This window comes from Ictalurus punctatus, chromosome 10 (assembly GCF_001660625.3).
Source record: "Ictalurus punctatus breed USDA103 chromosome 10, Coco_2.0, whole genome shotgun sequence".
Classification (NCBI taxonomy): Eukaryota; Metazoa; Chordata; class Actinopteri; order Siluriformes; family Ictaluridae; genus Ictalurus; species Ictalurus punctatus.
In genome coordinates, this window is record NC_030425.2 from 23752445 (window position 1) to 23769373 (window position 16929).

The 16929-nt window shown below is 38.0% G+C and overlaps 1 protein-coding gene and 1 long non-coding RNA gene across 2 annotated transcripts; both read right to left on the bottom strand.

Moving 5' to 3' along the window:
- Positions 1-3915: 3915 nt before the first annotated feature.
- Positions 3916-4896, bottom strand: LOC108271261 (uncharacterized). The gene is made up of 2 exons (XR_001813823.3): positions 4693-4896; positions 3916-4318 (listed from the first exon to the last, which is right to left on the bottom strand). It is a non-coding gene; the product is annotated as an uncharacterized LOC108271261 (long non-coding RNA).
- Positions 4897-7346: 2450 nt separating this feature from the next.
- LOC108271258 (RAC-alpha serine/threonine-protein kinase) lies at positions 7347-11948 on the bottom strand. The gene is made up of 16 exons (XM_017478704.3): positions 11829-11948; positions 11246-11352; positions 11070-11151; positions 10794-10932; positions 10564-10626; positions 10310-10424; positions 10089-10191; positions 9861-9963; positions 9633-9773; positions 9366-9537; positions 9101-9195; positions 8925-8975; positions 8291-8675; positions 7986-8162; positions 7717-7827; positions 7347-7480 (listed from the first exon to the last, which is right to left on the bottom strand). Exons 2-16 carry the CDS (start codon positions 11313-11315, stop codon positions 7410-7412), a joined length of 1878 nt encoding a protein of 625 aa, XP_017334193.1. The 5' UTR covers positions 11316-11352; positions 11829-11948; the 3' UTR covers positions 7347-7409.
- Between the last annotated feature and the right edge of the window lie 4981 nt (positions 11949-16929).

The following is a 16929-nucleotide window of genomic DNA, read 5'->3' on the forward strand; positions in this document are numbered from 1 at the left end:
CCTTGAAAACACTAATACACACACAGCAGTATTACAACAAGCAGCGAGCCTCAGATGGCTGTATAATATGCTAACAGTGTGACTTTATCCATCAGCATATTCTTTACATTTGACTCCCATTATTCGGAAAACCAGGTCATCTTGGTTTCTTTAACACCCCACTGCACTGAATTCAACAACAGCTCATCATTACAGAGTGTTTAAAGTATTAGACTCTCATTTTCCCATTTTTACAATGATTTCTATGCTATGAAGCTGGTAGGAAAGCGGGTTCGGATTGTTTTCATTAAAGGTGCTGAATCAACCAGCAAAGACTTGTCTAATCGAAACACATACTGATCAAATGTATCTCACATGGTTGTTGCTAATGTGTGGTTAATTTTAAAATTATATAGTTAATCTCTTTAAAGTGCTGACGGTGTGAAACTATTGAGCGAATATAATATGAAATACAGTAGTGTTAAATATTAAATATAAACAACTGAGTACTCTACAAATGTTACTGTATAAATTGTATGTATGTAATACGATTCATATATTAGTGTGAGACACCAACAACCAATGATAATTTGCCAAATTTAAAATGCCTGATTCGAGGCGAGTCTAAGCAAATCTACAGTGAAATGAATTTTAATTTGCACAGAGGTTTATTATTCCCACTTATGAAGAAACATCTTAAGAATGACTTGAATAAGGTAGACTAGGAAAGTTATTCATCATGGTTCCACCAAAGTCACAATTAATGCTGTAAAAGCTGCAATTGTGATGATTGCACCTGAGACATTCTGGGTTCGTTCATTCAATGCAAGCAAATGCAAATAAAACAAAAATATTATAATTGTTTCGGGGTTTTTTTTTTCTTTCTTTTTTTTTTGCGCCCTGCGATGGATTGGCACTCTGTCCAAGGTGTACTCCGCCTTGTGCCCGATGCTCCCTGGGATAGGCTCCCGGTTCCCCACGACCCTGAAGGATAAGCGATATAGAAGATGGATGGAATTATTATGTTTTTAAATTAATTCTTTAATTTATTTATTTTATGTTTACATAGCCGATTTATATGCTCGGATCTTCTTCATTTCATTAGTTATGATTTATTTACCTTTGTATTAAATGGATGGACACGGAATATTCCATTTGCAGCATTAATGGCCACTAGGTGGCACCATAATGAAGACCCATTTAAATGTAAAACTCATTTCAGAGTGAATGCTGCACGCCGGGTGCGGTGGCGCGCGCCTGTAATCCACGTCACTGGGAGGCTGAGGCTGGTGGAGCTCTTGAGCTCGGGGGTTCTACACTACCGTGGGCTTTGTTGATCGGGTGTCCGCACTAAGGTCGGTGTCGATATGGTGTTCCTAAGGGAGCTCGGGAATACCAGGTCGTCTAAGGAGGGGTGAACCGGCCCAGGTCGGGAACGAAGCAGGTAAAAGCCCCCGTACCGATCAGTAGTGGGATAGCACCTGTGAATAGACGCGGTAGTGCAGCCTGGGTGATACGGTGTGACCCAGTCTTTTATATTATACACCTATTGTGTTTAATATCCACTGCTTCTACGTCCTCAGAAGCAGCTGGAGAAGGACAGATCAAGTTCGAATCACAGTAAAATGGTTAAAGTTAGACTACTATTTATAATTCTTTCTCACAGTAAGCAATGAAGTTATTTTAAAAAACATTAATGCATTAATCTCTAATATTATATGGACACAGTGTACACTGTAAAACATCTCTACAAATCAGTAATGCTCCCAGTCTACCTTATTCCCCTGATTCTTAAGTTGTTTCATAAACACACCATTTTATGCTCTCAAAATCCATCAGTTAAAAATTCAGCCAGCTGTTAGGTGTTTCATTCATCCATTCAGGCATACATTACATCCCTGTATTTTCCTCTCTGCCTTTACTGTATTTTAAGACTGTCCTAATTCATGAGTTCGGTTATGAGTATGCATGGAGATGATGGAATGATTTGGTGCTTGGTTCAACGCTTGTCATTAGCAACATGATCCTGTGCATGGCAAAGACAGATACTGATTTGTTCACCAATTGTTCAAAAAGACCAAATCATTCACAAGAAAAAAATGATTTACTCAAGGTGAAATATAGAGAGGAAACGTACTGAACTGGGAACTCTGTAACACAGAGAGGAATAAAAGGCACAGACATTTCATCTCAGTTAATAAACACAAACCCTTGTTAATGTCCCTAAGGAACATTAATTATGATATGTTTAACCTATATAAACTGACTAATAACAATAATCATTTACCAGCTGAATAACAAGCACTGTTATAATTCATTTTGATATAGCAGATATAAGTATTCAGTCTTTTATTTAATCAGCCTGTATGATGGCTAGGACGTATGGATCTTGCAGTAATAACAGCATAAACAGATGATTGACAGTCCAGCAGTTTTCCATGACACCAGCTGGGGTGAGTGAAAAGCAATGAGAACAGCAGCAAACATTCTATTCAATTTAACATTATTTATTTAGAACTTTTTAACAATCGACATTGTCCTAAAACAGCTTTAGAGGAATCTGAGGGTATATTTAAATCTCAAGTGAGCAAGCCAGAGGCTACAGTGGCATGGAAACTACCTGAGACTTCATGAGTACGAAATCTTGAGAGGAACCAGACTCAAAAGGGAATCCATCCTCTTCTAGGTGACACCCTAGGAAGACAATAAGTCATTAGTCAACACTACTGAGAATCTACAATACAAGCACCAGGGTTTCTTGTGATTGCAGAGAGGGTTTTTTAGCATCAAGTCTTGACTGTCCAAGTTATCCAATGCAAAAGGGTGAGATTTGGACATTTGGCAATTTTGCTAAGAACAATGTTTAGGTCCATCCACAGCAACCTGTTAGGAAAGAGCGAGAGAGTAAGAGAGGCACCCGGGATATAAAGGATCCACACAGTCAACAAACCTGAGTGAGAGGTGGGGGTGATGATGTTAAAAACATCCCAGTATACCAAACCTCTATGCTACTGAACCCCAAGGATCTGCACCTTTATTTAAGAGAAAACTATTTAAAGCACTAATCAGTCTCGCGCCACAGTACCTAAGCAAACGTTTGGTTTTCTATGATCCGCTACGCCTACTTAGATCAAAAGGTGCAGGCTATTTGTCGGTACCTCAAATAGTGAAGGCTACAGCAGGGGGAAGAGCTTTCTCTTATAGAGCCCCACAGTTATGGAACAGCCTTCCAATTAGTGTTCGGGACTCAGACACAGTCTCAGTGTTTAAGTATAGGCTAAAAATATATTTGTTTACTCAAGCTTACCATGAGTAGATTTTCCTTTATGCAAATTACAGTCTTACTTAACAATCTCTCCCTCTCTTTACCTCTCTCTCCCTCTCTCCTTCTGTCGAGCCAGACATGAATTTATGGAAATGTCAGTGATCCTGACCTTTTCTGCACTCCGGACCTGCCTAATCCGATCAGGTGCCCTACCTCTGGATGGAGCTCTCATCAACTGGAGGCTACAGTCTGGAGCTTGCTTAGGATGGTACCGCTTGAAGTACCATGAAATAGTTTTGGACCTCAATTCCACATGGACATTCTCACTGTGGTTGCTGGGACTACGGTTGCTGCTATGGTCTTGAGACTGCAATTACCACATGCAGTTTTGCACTCAGGTCTTCTTTGGTGAACAGTGGACTAGTTCAACAAAGACTTCATGTAAAACCATAACGAACTTTCTTTTCCTTTCACACTATCTGTTGTTACCCAGATGAGAATGGGTTCCCTTCTGAGTCTGGTTCCTCTCAAGGTTTCTTCCTCATATCATCTTAGGGAGTTTCCTCGCCACTGTCATCATCGGCTTGCTCATTAGGAATTAATCCACACACTTAAAATCTGTATTGTTGGAAATAAAATAGACATAAAATAAACACGAGGGAGACGTAGTATGAGTAGTATGTAATTTTATTGAGAAAACGGGTGGTAAAACGGGGTACGTCCTGGGGACATGTCAGCTGATGTGTATGGAGAGGAATATTCAGGACTGGCAGGTGTAAAAGAGGGAGAGAGGTCAGAGCCCGGGTCAGAGAAGGCCGTGTCATCATCAGTCTGATAGTTGGGGGAATGGACTGCAGGTAGAGAGAGGGTCTGTCTGTGTAGAGGCATCCACACACACATTTTCTGGGCAGATTCTATATCTGAGGGGTGGGGGGAACCCTGCATTCCCAGAGGGGGTGGAAAGAACTTCGATCAGCGTAGTGATGTCGGCGGTGAGATGCCCAAGCTGATGGCAAGTGTTCGGATCCAAGTCCAGCCCCTCCATTAAAGCAGATAAGGAAAACCGATATTCACCTAGGACACATAGGAGAGAATGAACTGTATTAGTTATGTGACACTGACAATTTAGATTTACACTTTGGATTTAACATTTAGATGTATTTTTATTATTTACACTGAAACCTAGAACTGCTATTTGATGTAATGGAGAAAAATGGGGGAGTACAGGCAAAGAAACACACAGAGGCAGAAGTCCAACAAACACACACACACACACACACACACACACACACACACACACACACACACACACACACACACACACAGAGAGAGAGAGAGAGAGGCCTGATGTATATGCAGAAAACAGAAATAAACTATTACAGGGTAATGTACATGCAAGCACTATAAGAAGAAATACAGAACAAACATAAAACAAACATAAAACTTACTCATAATGTAGAGATGGTGTGTTTGGGGGTGTGGAGAGTCCTTTCTCAATGAAGGTCCAGTCAGGAGTGACACAGACGAAGGTCAGGTTATTTTTTAAGAGTGAAACTAGACAAAATATAAGGGTATTGATATAAGAGCTGCAGCTGCGAGATAAGGGACTCTGGGAACGGCGAGGGCCTTGAGATGTTGATTAACATACATAATGGTGTTCTGGGAAGAGAGCTTCAGCTCTGTTTTTTTTTTTTAGATCACCCTTGGGACTTCTCAACTGTGTGGATCTCATGGAACAAATAAACTTGGACCCTTGCTTCTTCTCACTCACTGGTTCTTGGTGTCTTACTTTCTACCGCCATCTGGTTAATATATGTGAATATCTGTTTCTATGTTAAATATTAATTGTCTTTTGGTAATAGGCGAAAATTGACCCAACAGTATCCTGTGTTTACATATTTCTGTAAAGCTGCTTTGAAACAATGTCCATTGTAAAAAGTGCTATACAAATAAAATTGAATTGAATTGAATTGAATTGAATTGAATTGAATTAACAGAAAGATTGGCTAAACAAATCATTATTTTAAACCTAGACTTAAAGATTGAGACTTAAAGATTGTTTGAGTCCCAAACATTAATTTTTTCTTATAAGAGAAATCTGTGTCCACTGCTTTAGTATTCATTATTATACTACTAACAAGCCTGCAACTTTTGAATGAAGCAGGTGTGGTCAGATCATAATAGACCTAAAGGTAACTCAGGTAACGTGAGGCGAGACAATTCGGTGATTTATAGATCATTTGTAATATTTTATAATCAAAGCAAAATTTGCTGGGAATCAATGCAGTGATAGGGGTGATATGACCAAATCTTCTGGCTCTAGTAAGTACTCTTGAACTACTTTTTTCTGCATCATGTATTGACAAGGCCTTCACTAGTGGGGGGAAAAGTGGTGACAATTATAGGGGCCCCCACTAAATCCAGTAGTTATGCTATATAGGCCGGTACTCTATGAACAAATAAAATATACATTACAGCTTCAGCTTTTATGCTCTCCTCCCTACAAATGGTTTAGTCTAATGGTTATTAAGTGACAAACAGCAGAGGGACCCAATAAAATTTGAAGTCCCACCCCAGCTTGTGAACATCACCATTCGGAGTTGATACTGCTCTGAGAACAGTTAAAATTAGAAGGTTACAGTTGAAGAAGCTGAGGTTCTAGGTACCAGGATTGTAATGAATAGAAGGACAGGGAGGCCAGGAGTACTGCTGGATCCCAGTCTATCAAGAACTTCTTTAATAAGACAGGTTAGTGCACTGTAGGGATGTCAGTGTGATGGGATGTTGCACCCTGATCATTTCACTGCCCAATTGACACCTAATAAGACCTCCTTGCCATTGTCTCAGTACTGTACCATCGCACTGACCGAACGATTACGTGGTCAAAGTCCACATATTTTTGTGCTTTTATGTAAATAAAATTGGTTTGCATAACACACAGGGAAAAATGGATATGCGTGTCACAGGATTATAAACCTGTCAGCTGCTTATGTGATGTGTTTTAAGATAACAATGCTATCAAGAAAATACAGCTCACTTCTCTTGGATGGATACATTTATTAGCCTTATTTAATAATATATTATGCAGTAGCATATTATCTTCATCAAAAATGAAGACAATGGGTAATTTAAGTGGTTTTATTTTACATCGGAATGCATACTCTTAAATTTCTGAATGTTTACTTCAGTTGTTAGACACTACACGTATTATACACAAAGACGTATTATATTGCTGGTACTTAAAAAAATAGTTTTATTTGACTATTTTTGTAATTTTTGTCTTTTGTTATTATTTTATTAGTTTGTCTTGAATAAGTGCTTCAGGACTTTAAACAGTGTTTCATAAGATGTTATTAATGGCTTTATTTTGATGTGATATTTATAGAAACATTTAACTTTTGAAATAAGTGTTTATAACAACATTACCATGTTGTGTTACAAAGTGTCAAAGTGATATGATATTAAACTTTAATAAATAATATGTAGATGTGGGCCACTATGCCCGTAACTTATACCGTATGGTTCGAGGGCGGTGGGGCACACATCAGTATTTTTTCAGGGGCCCCAGAACTCCCTAGCTATGGCCCTTTGTATTGACACTTGTTTCTTATACATATCTTAGCGATATATCTGAGGTGAACAATGGCTATCTTAACATTAACATTAACATAACATTATCTACATGAGCTTTTAATGGTTCCACCATCTCTCAGGTTACAAGGAAGGCATGCATCAAGACTCTTCGAGCCCAAGACTCTCAATGACCACAAACACACCAGCAAATCGACATCTTAATGGCTAAAGATGAAACAAAATGGCCAAGTCAAAGTCCAGACCTCAACCCTATTGAGATGCTGTGGCTGGATCTAAAGATAGCTGTGCATGAAAGAATGTCGTCAAAAAATCAATGAACTGAAGCAATGTTGTAAAGAAGAGTGGGCCAACATTTTCTCCTAAATGATGTGAAACTGATAAACTTCTACAGAAAATGTTTACTTAAAGTTGTTGCTGCAAAAGGTGGTTCTGCATGTTTTTCCCAACTGCTATCTGAACATTGGTTTACTTTTTGAAGAAAAAAAAAAAGACTACATATTCACTTGCTTGCATGTTTTCTTGCTTATTTATTAATTCATTCATACAATCATTTATATGTTTGTTTGTTTATTCATTTATTTATTTGTTCATTTAATTGAGGGTGTAAAGGTGTTAAACCAGATCTTTGTTCACAGCAGGGATCTGCAGAATAAATAAAAAAACATGCAATTAGATATGAAAATAGACTAGAATCAAAGACAAATAGTTTTTTCACTATTTTATATTTTGGCCTTCATGTTATAAAGTGTTCTTAATATAATTACACAAGCACAGCAATCTCTGTTACATAACTCAATACTGATCCAGTACAATGCATGTGATCTAGACTATTGTTTTAGCTCATTATAATTAGGTCTATTCTCTTTTCACTGTCTAACCTTCACTTCTGTTCTGAGGTTCTGTAAACCATTCGTGGCTGAGGATTTCCTGGAATGTTGGTCGATAGCGAGGATGTCGCTCCAGACACCAAAATATCAGATCGCGGCAAGCTGTGTGTAATGATGAGAGAAACATTTTGATAGAAATTACTGTACAATTGAAAGCCTTTTTTTTTAAAATATCAATCGGTCTGTTTAATTCATTCTGTAATGCAGGTTTTCTAACTTTACAATGAAGATCAAAATGTGATGTGTTTACATTTTCTCACCTCTAGACAGGCCAGGAGTGAAGCGGATGTTCAGATCAACAATGTCGACCTCGTTCTGAAAGGGTAAGTCTCCACACACCAAGTGAAACAGAAGAACACCCAGACTCCAGATGGTAGCAGGACGTCCGAAATACTCACCCTCACAAACCCATTCAGGTGGGTAGAAAACTCTAGTTCCTGAATGAAAAAGAGAGAAAGAGCACCGTCAGGAATGTCGCAAAAATGGTTTTCCACTGCATTTTAAAATTCCGTAACATACCTATAAAGCACATACCTGTATAAATTACCTGTATAAATTATTATACCTGTATAAATTTTGTAGGGGGTGTTCTTCAGCAAATCTCCACAACCAAAGTCTATCAGCTTCACTTGCAGTGTGTCAGTGTTGATGAGAATGTTCTCTCCCTTGATGTCACGATGAAGAACTCCACAGTCACAGCAGTGACGAGCAGCCTGAACCACCTGATGCATGATTTTTTGAGCCAGTGGTTCTGACAGTCGACCTTTGTGACTTTGTGACTTTGTGAATTGACAGAGGTTCATGCAGGGGCTGGGTCGCTCCAGGATCAAGATGTAGCATTCTGACATCTCGAACCATTCAATCAGCTCCAGCACATTTTCACAATGAAATGGCTTGGATACCATTTCCATTAATGCTACTTCCAGAGGGAGGCTGCGTGTCTCTCCGGGCTGAAATAAAAACAGATATGGTTTGCCTGGGTCTGGAGTGAATATGTGTAAACTATGGTAAGCAGAGATGAAAAGGTTTGGCTTGATACTGACTATTTGATGTTAGGTTAAAAAAATCTGAATCTAAAACATGTTTGGGAGGTGAGTAGTTTATGATTATGTTAGCAGATATGACTAAATTTAAAAAAATATATATTTTTGGGATATGGCTTCTCTGCAGTATCTCAGAAGTAAATTAAGTTTACTTACAATGGTGATGACTGTTCCATGCCGACTCTTGTCCACATATTTAATGGCAACCTGTTTGCATATACAACACATCATTACATTCTTATATAAAACCTCAATAGAACATATACAGTCCGTAAGATGTAATACATTGTGTTGATTAGTGCAAATTAACTGTATATGTGCAGTCATATTACCTGTTTACCATCTGCCTTACGGACTCCTGCACAGACAGTCCCAAAGCCTCCTTCTCCCAGCAGCTCTCTCGTAGTGTACAGTGACTCAACCACCTCTGTTAAACAAACAGACAATCATTCAATTAAGTTACATTGAAATAAGAACCTCCATAGTTACTTTTTACTGAGTTATGAATTTGCTAGGTACACATTACTGTACATTCCTTGCTGTGTGAATAAGAAATGTTCAATATAGTTTTTGGGCAAATGGTCGATTCTAACATACCCCATGGTGTAATGTGGTGTTCCAGACATGGAAACTGGACAGCGAACATCTCACTATTCAAAAGGCCCCATTCTGAGTCCTTCGGCTTAAAGACTCTGTCTGTGTGCAGCTGACGAAGATTTAGCAGCCACTCAGGTGCTTCTCCCTTCCCTACATGTAGTCTCTCAGACAGCTACAAGACAGACAAGGACAGTAAATAGTGATAAAGACAATACTTTGCATTTAAAATCTTGAAACTATTCCAAAAATATTGATAATTGTATTTACCGCAATGGTCAGTTCCATTGTGGTCTTCGTGATTTCATAAGGGAACTTGGCAATTGCTGTAGCGATGGTCTTGCAGTACTCAATGGCTTGATCAAAGTGGCCAGACTCAGCTAGCCTGTTGGCGTGATAGAACTTGTAGATCTAAGACAAACAGAGTCATTCATTCTTAGTACCATGGTTCATACTTCAGTTTGACCGTTCAATATTAAAAAGAAAAAAAAGTCCAACCTGGAAGTTTGGCTGGGCGAACCCTGAGGTCAGGGAGCATACATATTCGTAGACCTCAGTTTGCTCAATAGCTTCTCTCAAGGCTGATTGGCTGACTGGCAAACTGATACAGTACAAAGAGAAACATGTCACAGTACCAATTCAGAAAAAAAAAATCATACACACACACACACACACACACACACACACACACACACACACGCACACACACACACACACACAAAATACCATTTACAGCCAATGAGATCAAAGCTGTATCCCTGACATATTTCCAGCTCCTCCAGTGCCACCACATAGCATATATGTGCTGCATAGGTCAGTCCTTCTGAGTCTGCAGATGAAAGACCAACATGCATGTAAGGATCTGGGTCAGTGAAACAGTCCAGAGTTAATGATATAGTTACAACATGTGAATTCCAAAATATACTGTTACTGTTACTGATCCATACCAAGCTTTTTCCCCATGTCAACCACAGCACTCAAGTGCTCCTCTTCTGAGTCAGCAGAGCACAAAAGTTGCGCCAGAGCGAGACACCAGCCATCCTGGTGCTTACCACCCCTTAACTGTAGCAGGAATTGTCACATTAGTAAAAAAAAATAATAATAAAATTTATGAAAAAGCAACAATGCACAAACAACACAAAAAAATACACAATACAATTACAATACACTTTACAGACAGATGGTGATGAAGTTTTGATACCTTTTCCCTCAGAAGTCCGTAGCCTTTAAAGAGGATTACAGCGACTTCAGCCAGCAGTACGTTCTATAAAAGAAACATATTTAACTTAAACATCTACTCTAGGTATTTTTCTTCATTCATGACATACAATTCAGAAATATTTTTGCTTTCGTGCAGATAAAATCTCTTGATACTTTAATCGTTAATAATTTTGCTTAAACAATCACCACATAAAGAACTACAACACATACTCCATTTTTACTGCAGAGCAGCTCCATAATACTCCAGAAGAAATATGCCTCCTTTTGTTCAGGTTTATCCACATGTTGGAGACACTCCTGGGACTTCCGCTGGATAAAATGAATTAGGTCCTCCATCTGCATCTTACTGCTGCAAGAGATGGATATGGATTACTGCACATACACTTTGACCACCTGATGATAAGTTTCAACACTTTCTGCTGAAACAGCCTTCATATTTAATGTCCAGTTTGTGTGTGGTACATAAGAGGAGAAAGAAGGACTCACCTCAGCAGAGGGCCAGGAAAAGAGATGTTCTCCTTATCAGGCACGTAGTTGTCATAACTTTGGAAGATGCCGCTATCCTCCGCTGGAGACAAAAGCTCAATTAGACTACAGAGTAAGAACATGACTCATATAAGCTATAGGTGTGTGTGTGTGTGTGTGTGTGTGTGGTGTCCTGCCTGGCCTGCAAGGATGAACGGGAGGTTCTCCTTCAGGATGGGGCATATGATCAGCAGGGCTGTTCAGCATTTTCCTGCTCACTATCCTCCTCTTGTTTTGGTGAAAACTATGGAACAAGAGAAATTTATATAGGCCTATGGTTATTAATGTATTTGTTTTTATATGGTTAAAGTTATGTTTCAATTATTTTGCCCGTCTCTTGACAAATTCGTATGATTGGTGTATGATATTCGCTTGTTATCTGCATAAATGGGAGAATTTCTCAGATTTAATCCCCACTCACCTGTGCACAGGATGTTCACCTGTCTCCATGATAAATAAATATTAGGGGGAATGAAAAACGGAAAACTGGAGGGTTTTTTTTTTTTTTTTTTTTTTTTCGCTTTGCACATTTTACTCACTAATAAATAGTCAAAGGGATAATCAGTAATGTAGGACTAATGTAACTTTATTTGTTAGTCATTTTCCTGACGGTTTTAGGCTTTAGGAAATAGATCAATATACAGTAGTCAGCAGTCATGCATCATATTTCCAGATACTATAATATCTCCTCTATGCTCAACTCGCATATAGTCTACATACCATTGAGGACGTATAGCTTCAGGTTTTCTGCTTATTAGAGATCACTTGGTCGATTTCTCTGTGTAAATCTCGGCCATTTAACTCCGAAGTGTGGAGAAGAAACAGAGAGAGCCTAAAAGACTCGGCGCGATGACGTAATAATTACGAACAGTTTCATAGTTCTATTGTTGTCATAGTTTCTAAACACACAGTTACACACCTTTCTGCATCGAATAAACTAACATGGACGCTGTTCATATATGAAGTTCAGTTTTTCTCAAATTTTTTCCAGTAAATCTCCCAGTGTACTGTGCATAACCCGTGCAGTATTCATGTATAAAGATGTTTATTCATGATGTGCAGACCTTTTTACAGAAACTAATCTCAAGCTGAAGGTTGCACACATTTACAAATCAAATCGTCAATCCAAATGAGACCTGACCTTGATGAACAACATTTAATGTAAACAAATAAATAAATGCAAATACAAAAAAATAAAAATAAAAAATAAAAAAAAAACAATAAGTGTGAGCTCAAACTCTCAACCAGAAAGTTGCATATTGAATTTAACTGAATTCAAACATATTTTTGCAACAATTTTTAAAACTGTTTTTCCAAATAAAGTGACGGTAGCCCGAGGAAAACCTGGTGAACAATAGTGAAATCCCAGAGCAGAATCCACAATTACATTTCATAGTTTACTGGAGTCTTCATTTTTAATTTTCTTCTTAACTAACTAGCTAGATATAGACTTTTTTTCACACTGTAGAGTTTTGACCAGTAATAGGCTATGGACATTTTAAATGTCCAACCCACATTTCCGCAAGCTGGAAGAAAATACATCTATTTCTAAATTAGGTATATACTTTATTATCATGACTGACTCTGTGCTCTGACCCCAGCTTCCGGACAGGCTGGGGTATGCGAAGAAATCTATTTCACTGTGCTCTACTGTATATGTGACCAATAAAGACTCATTATCATTATCATTATCAATACCTTATTATTTAATTTTAGCTTTAGTAACGAGCAATATTGTTACATCTCTCTCTCTCTCTCTCTCTCTCTCTCTCTGTGTGTGTGTGTGTGTGTGTGTTCTGTTCATTTATTACATGGCGAAGATGCCAACGTGCATGTAACACCAGTCCCATTCACAAAGCGTGAGCAATAAAATTACATCCTGGGACAACAGCTTTTGGTTTTGTAAAGATCACGAGAAAATAAAGTCGAGATCACGAGAAAAGAACAAAGAAAAAAAATGAATAATGCATGGCCGCATAGGGATTCCGTAGTGTAGTCCAGTCGTGTTTCTGTTACTACAGTGCACTGGACAGTAAATTGACAGCTCTATAAACATGCAGTTTGTGGCATGGTGGCATTGTGGTAGCACTTTGTTGTTGTTTTGTATGTTTAAAAAAAAAAAAAAAAGTCATTTTATATGTGTAATTCACAGTCTTAAACTTTTTATTTAACACTTTGCTAAATGTTTGATTTTTTTCTTTATTCTCTCGACCATATAAATCATATTACTTAAAAACTTAGCCTAAGTGAACGGCAGCTTAATTTACTTGTCATATTTGCCTTTTATATGGAATTAATGAACACAGAATATTCCAGGTGAAACCATCACAATTTAACAGCATTAATAGCCACTAGGTGGCACAGTGATGGGAGTTTAAAATAGTTTAAAACAGGACCTGTAATGCAGCCTGGCTGATCCGGTGTGACCAAATCTTTTATACAGGGAAGCTACTTTTTTAAAGAAATTTATTATTTACATGGACTGGACTATTTAGGCGAAGTTTGGCTAATGTATGTTATATTCAAGTTATATGTACTTTGAACTTTAAGTAGAGAAAACTTGGACATTTAAAATAAACTGAACTAACATAGGTTGTTCTAACACAGAATGACACTTTCTGATAAATGAATTGATTGTAGTTGTCAGCACTTGCTAGAAAGTAGAAGTAAAACAAACAAATACATGTAGTTTGTTTCAAACTCTTTGAAGTTAAAAGCACGAGTATTGTATGTCTAATGCACCAAATTAAAGTGTGTAATCTTGTAAGGACAGCTAATAAGGTTTCACAACATTTATGAAAAATATTACCAAAAGGCAGGGTACACCCTGGACAGGGTGCCAGTCCATCGCAGGGCACACAGTCACACACACATTCATGCCTACTATGCATGTCTTTGGACTGGGGGATTTGGGAGATTTGGGAGAAGAAAACATCACAATCAGGTTCCTGCAAACAAAAAAAATCTCAGTAAGAATCATTATATCCCTAACAGGAGGAAAAACATCACCTTGTGTAATGTAACTCAAATACCACAAAATACAAAATGATAAGATTACAAAGGAAAGAATAAGTGGGGGAGCTAACTGTGACAGAATTGGCATCAGAGCTGTATGTGGAAGCCCAGCCCTTCGCCACAGTTGGAGTCCGTAGAGTAGGCGGGGACTTCTGGATACAAATCATGCACAGCATGCACAGCATGTTTAATAGCAGTACATAAAGTTTAATCTCTGTAAATGAAGGTGTTACAACTCGCTATCCTTGGGATGGAAAGTTTTTTTTGTGTGCTGTGCCATATTTTGTGTGCAGGTCCGCACTCCCTCCCAGAGTTTCCAGCCTGCCCTAGCCTGCCTTGCTCAGGCCTCCCAGGTTGACATCACTGATTGAGGCCATATTTAAAGAGGAAGAGGAGTGAGAATGGTGTGATCTGTTGCTAGGAGAGTGTTTGGTTCGTGTTGCGTGCCCTTGTGGCTATAAAAATTCTGTATTCTGAATGCTGTTCTGGTTTTGACTCTTGCCTGGTTTTTGACTTTGAGTTTGGTTGTCCCTGTATCTGTTTGTGTATATTCTTCACCATTGTATATATGATTCACTTGGTTCACTGGCAGTAGGGGTGTGGCTGCCATTTCTTTTGGGAGAGGGTCCTTTTGTCTCTGTTTTTGGCTTAGGTAGTTAGGGGAATATCCTTCTATTTTCTTTGTTATTTTCCTTTTAGGTAAGCTAGCTACCTAACAAAAGAATCCTTTTGTTTATTATTTTGGCCTTGGCTCACCCTGAAGGTACGTCTGGTGTTTTGGTTCTTTGTATCGTTGTATGTATATAATTGTGTTACAATATACCAGAACTTTTTAACACAAACCTGGTTGTGTTGTTATTCCTGGCTTCCCTTATTTAAAGGTCAAATTCCATTGAATCTGCGAGTTGGTTACTCTGTGCAGCCTAACCTAGACTGGGCTGTAATAGAAGGATTTAACTCGTTGTTCTGGTGCATCATTTTCTATCTAAAAATCCACATTTCCCTCCAATAATATTGGCACCCTTGGTAAATATGAGCAAAGAAGGCTGTGAAAACTTGTTTATAATTTAAACAGTTGATCTTTTGTTTAAATTTTTTTTACAAAAATACTTTGTTCTCATGGATATCAAACAAAACATACATTTAAAAAAAATGTTAAATATAGGTGTGCAACAATTATTGGAACCCTTTTAGTCAATACTTTGTGCTACCTCAGTTTACCAGGATAACAGCTCTGAATCTTCTCCTATAATGCCTGATGAGGTTGGGGAATACATGGCAATTGATCTGAGACCATTCCTCCATACAGAATCTCTCCACATCCTTCAATTTTCGAGGTCCACACTTGAAATATAGACTCTCCTCTTTAGTTCACCCCACAGGTTTTCTATGGGTTTCAAGTCAGGCGACTGGGATGGCCATGGTAGGACCTTGAATTTGTAGTCAGTAAACCATTTATTGTGTCGATTCGGATGCATGTTTTGGATTATTGTCCTGCTGGAAGATCCAACCATGGCCCATTTTATGCTTTCTGACAGAGGCAGTCAAGTTTAACCGTGGGCATGAGGTACTTTTCCATAAGGCTACCTCTGTGTGCGCCAAAACCACCTCTGGTGTTTATTGCAAAAAAGCTCTATTTTGGTTTCATCTGACCATAGAACCTGATCCCGTTTAAAGTTCATGTAGTGTCTGGCAAATTGAAGACACTTGAGTTTGTTTTTGGATGAGAGAAGAGGCTTTTTTTTTTCTTGAAACCCTTCCAAACAACTTGTGATGTATAGTTGCAATCAAAATTATTCAACCCCTATTGCAAATCAGGTTTACTGTCAATTTTCAGACTTTCAGTTGTTTAAAATGAACAAATCAAACAAAAGCAATTGAAAAAGTTAAACACAACAAATGCTTCAAGTGGTTTCTCCAAATTCAACTGAAAATGCAATTTATAATGACTTCTCCAGTCTCAAAATAATTCAATCCTGGAATAGAATCCGTCACAAAACAGGTGTTGTCTCAAGCACACCTGATGCAACTAATCAAGGACTTCAGTAGTTGCACCAAGTGTGCTTGAGCTGGAACAATAATTTTGAAGCATGAATAATTGTGAGTGCAACTGTATAACGCCCACTTCTAATCAGGTTAATTTTAGATGTGGACTTACCTTAAAGGATTAGGCCTGGTTAATTCTAATTTCCAATACACACAAAATTTATTATGAAAAACATGGGTATTTTAATATCCATTGACTTCAGAGAACAGAAAATTGTTCATTTTGATAAACCCATTGCATTTCTTATTGTCTAGTTTGTAGTGTCAATGTCAGTCATCCAAGTTGTGTTTTCCTTGCTAAATCTTTTACATTAACAATCTAGACAACTTGATTTTGAAGTAAATCTTTAATACCTGTTTTTCATGATAAATGACATCTGTTAAAAAATTACACTAAATTATCAATTATGTATAACTGTTCATAATATTAAATGTGACCCCAGATCAGCATTAGCTAAATGTCTGTGAATTTGCATTAATGCTTAGCGTTAGCTATACTAATATTTAACAACTTGGCCATCTGACATTAGCATATAATACATTTACGTCAATCAAAATTTAGCAGGATTTGCAAGTATCATGCAACTAAAAGGCCAGACGATCAAACATTGTGCTGAGAGTTACTATTAATGTTAATGTAGTACACCAGAACTTTAGGTGAGCCATGGTGGATTTAAGGGAGAATAATAAAACGCTGTGCAAATCAAAATTCACATGATTGTAGATTTGCAGAGACCTCCTCGTTGAATTGTCTGCTGTG

Bases quoted from the DNA above. Each gene is read 5' to 3' on its own strand.
- LOC108271258 (XM_017478704.3), bottom strand. From the start codon at position 11,315: ATGCTGAACAGCCCTGCTGATCATATGCCCCATCCTGAAGGAGAACCT. The intron at 8,676-8,924 runs GTAAGTAAACTT...TTTTTATTTCAG, and splicing joins ATGGAACAGTCATCACCATT to CCCGGAGAGACACGCAGCCT. The intron at 8,163-8,290 runs GTATAATAATTT...TTTTTCATTCAG, and splicing joins CCCCTACAAAATTTATACAG to GAACTAGAGTTTTCTACCCA.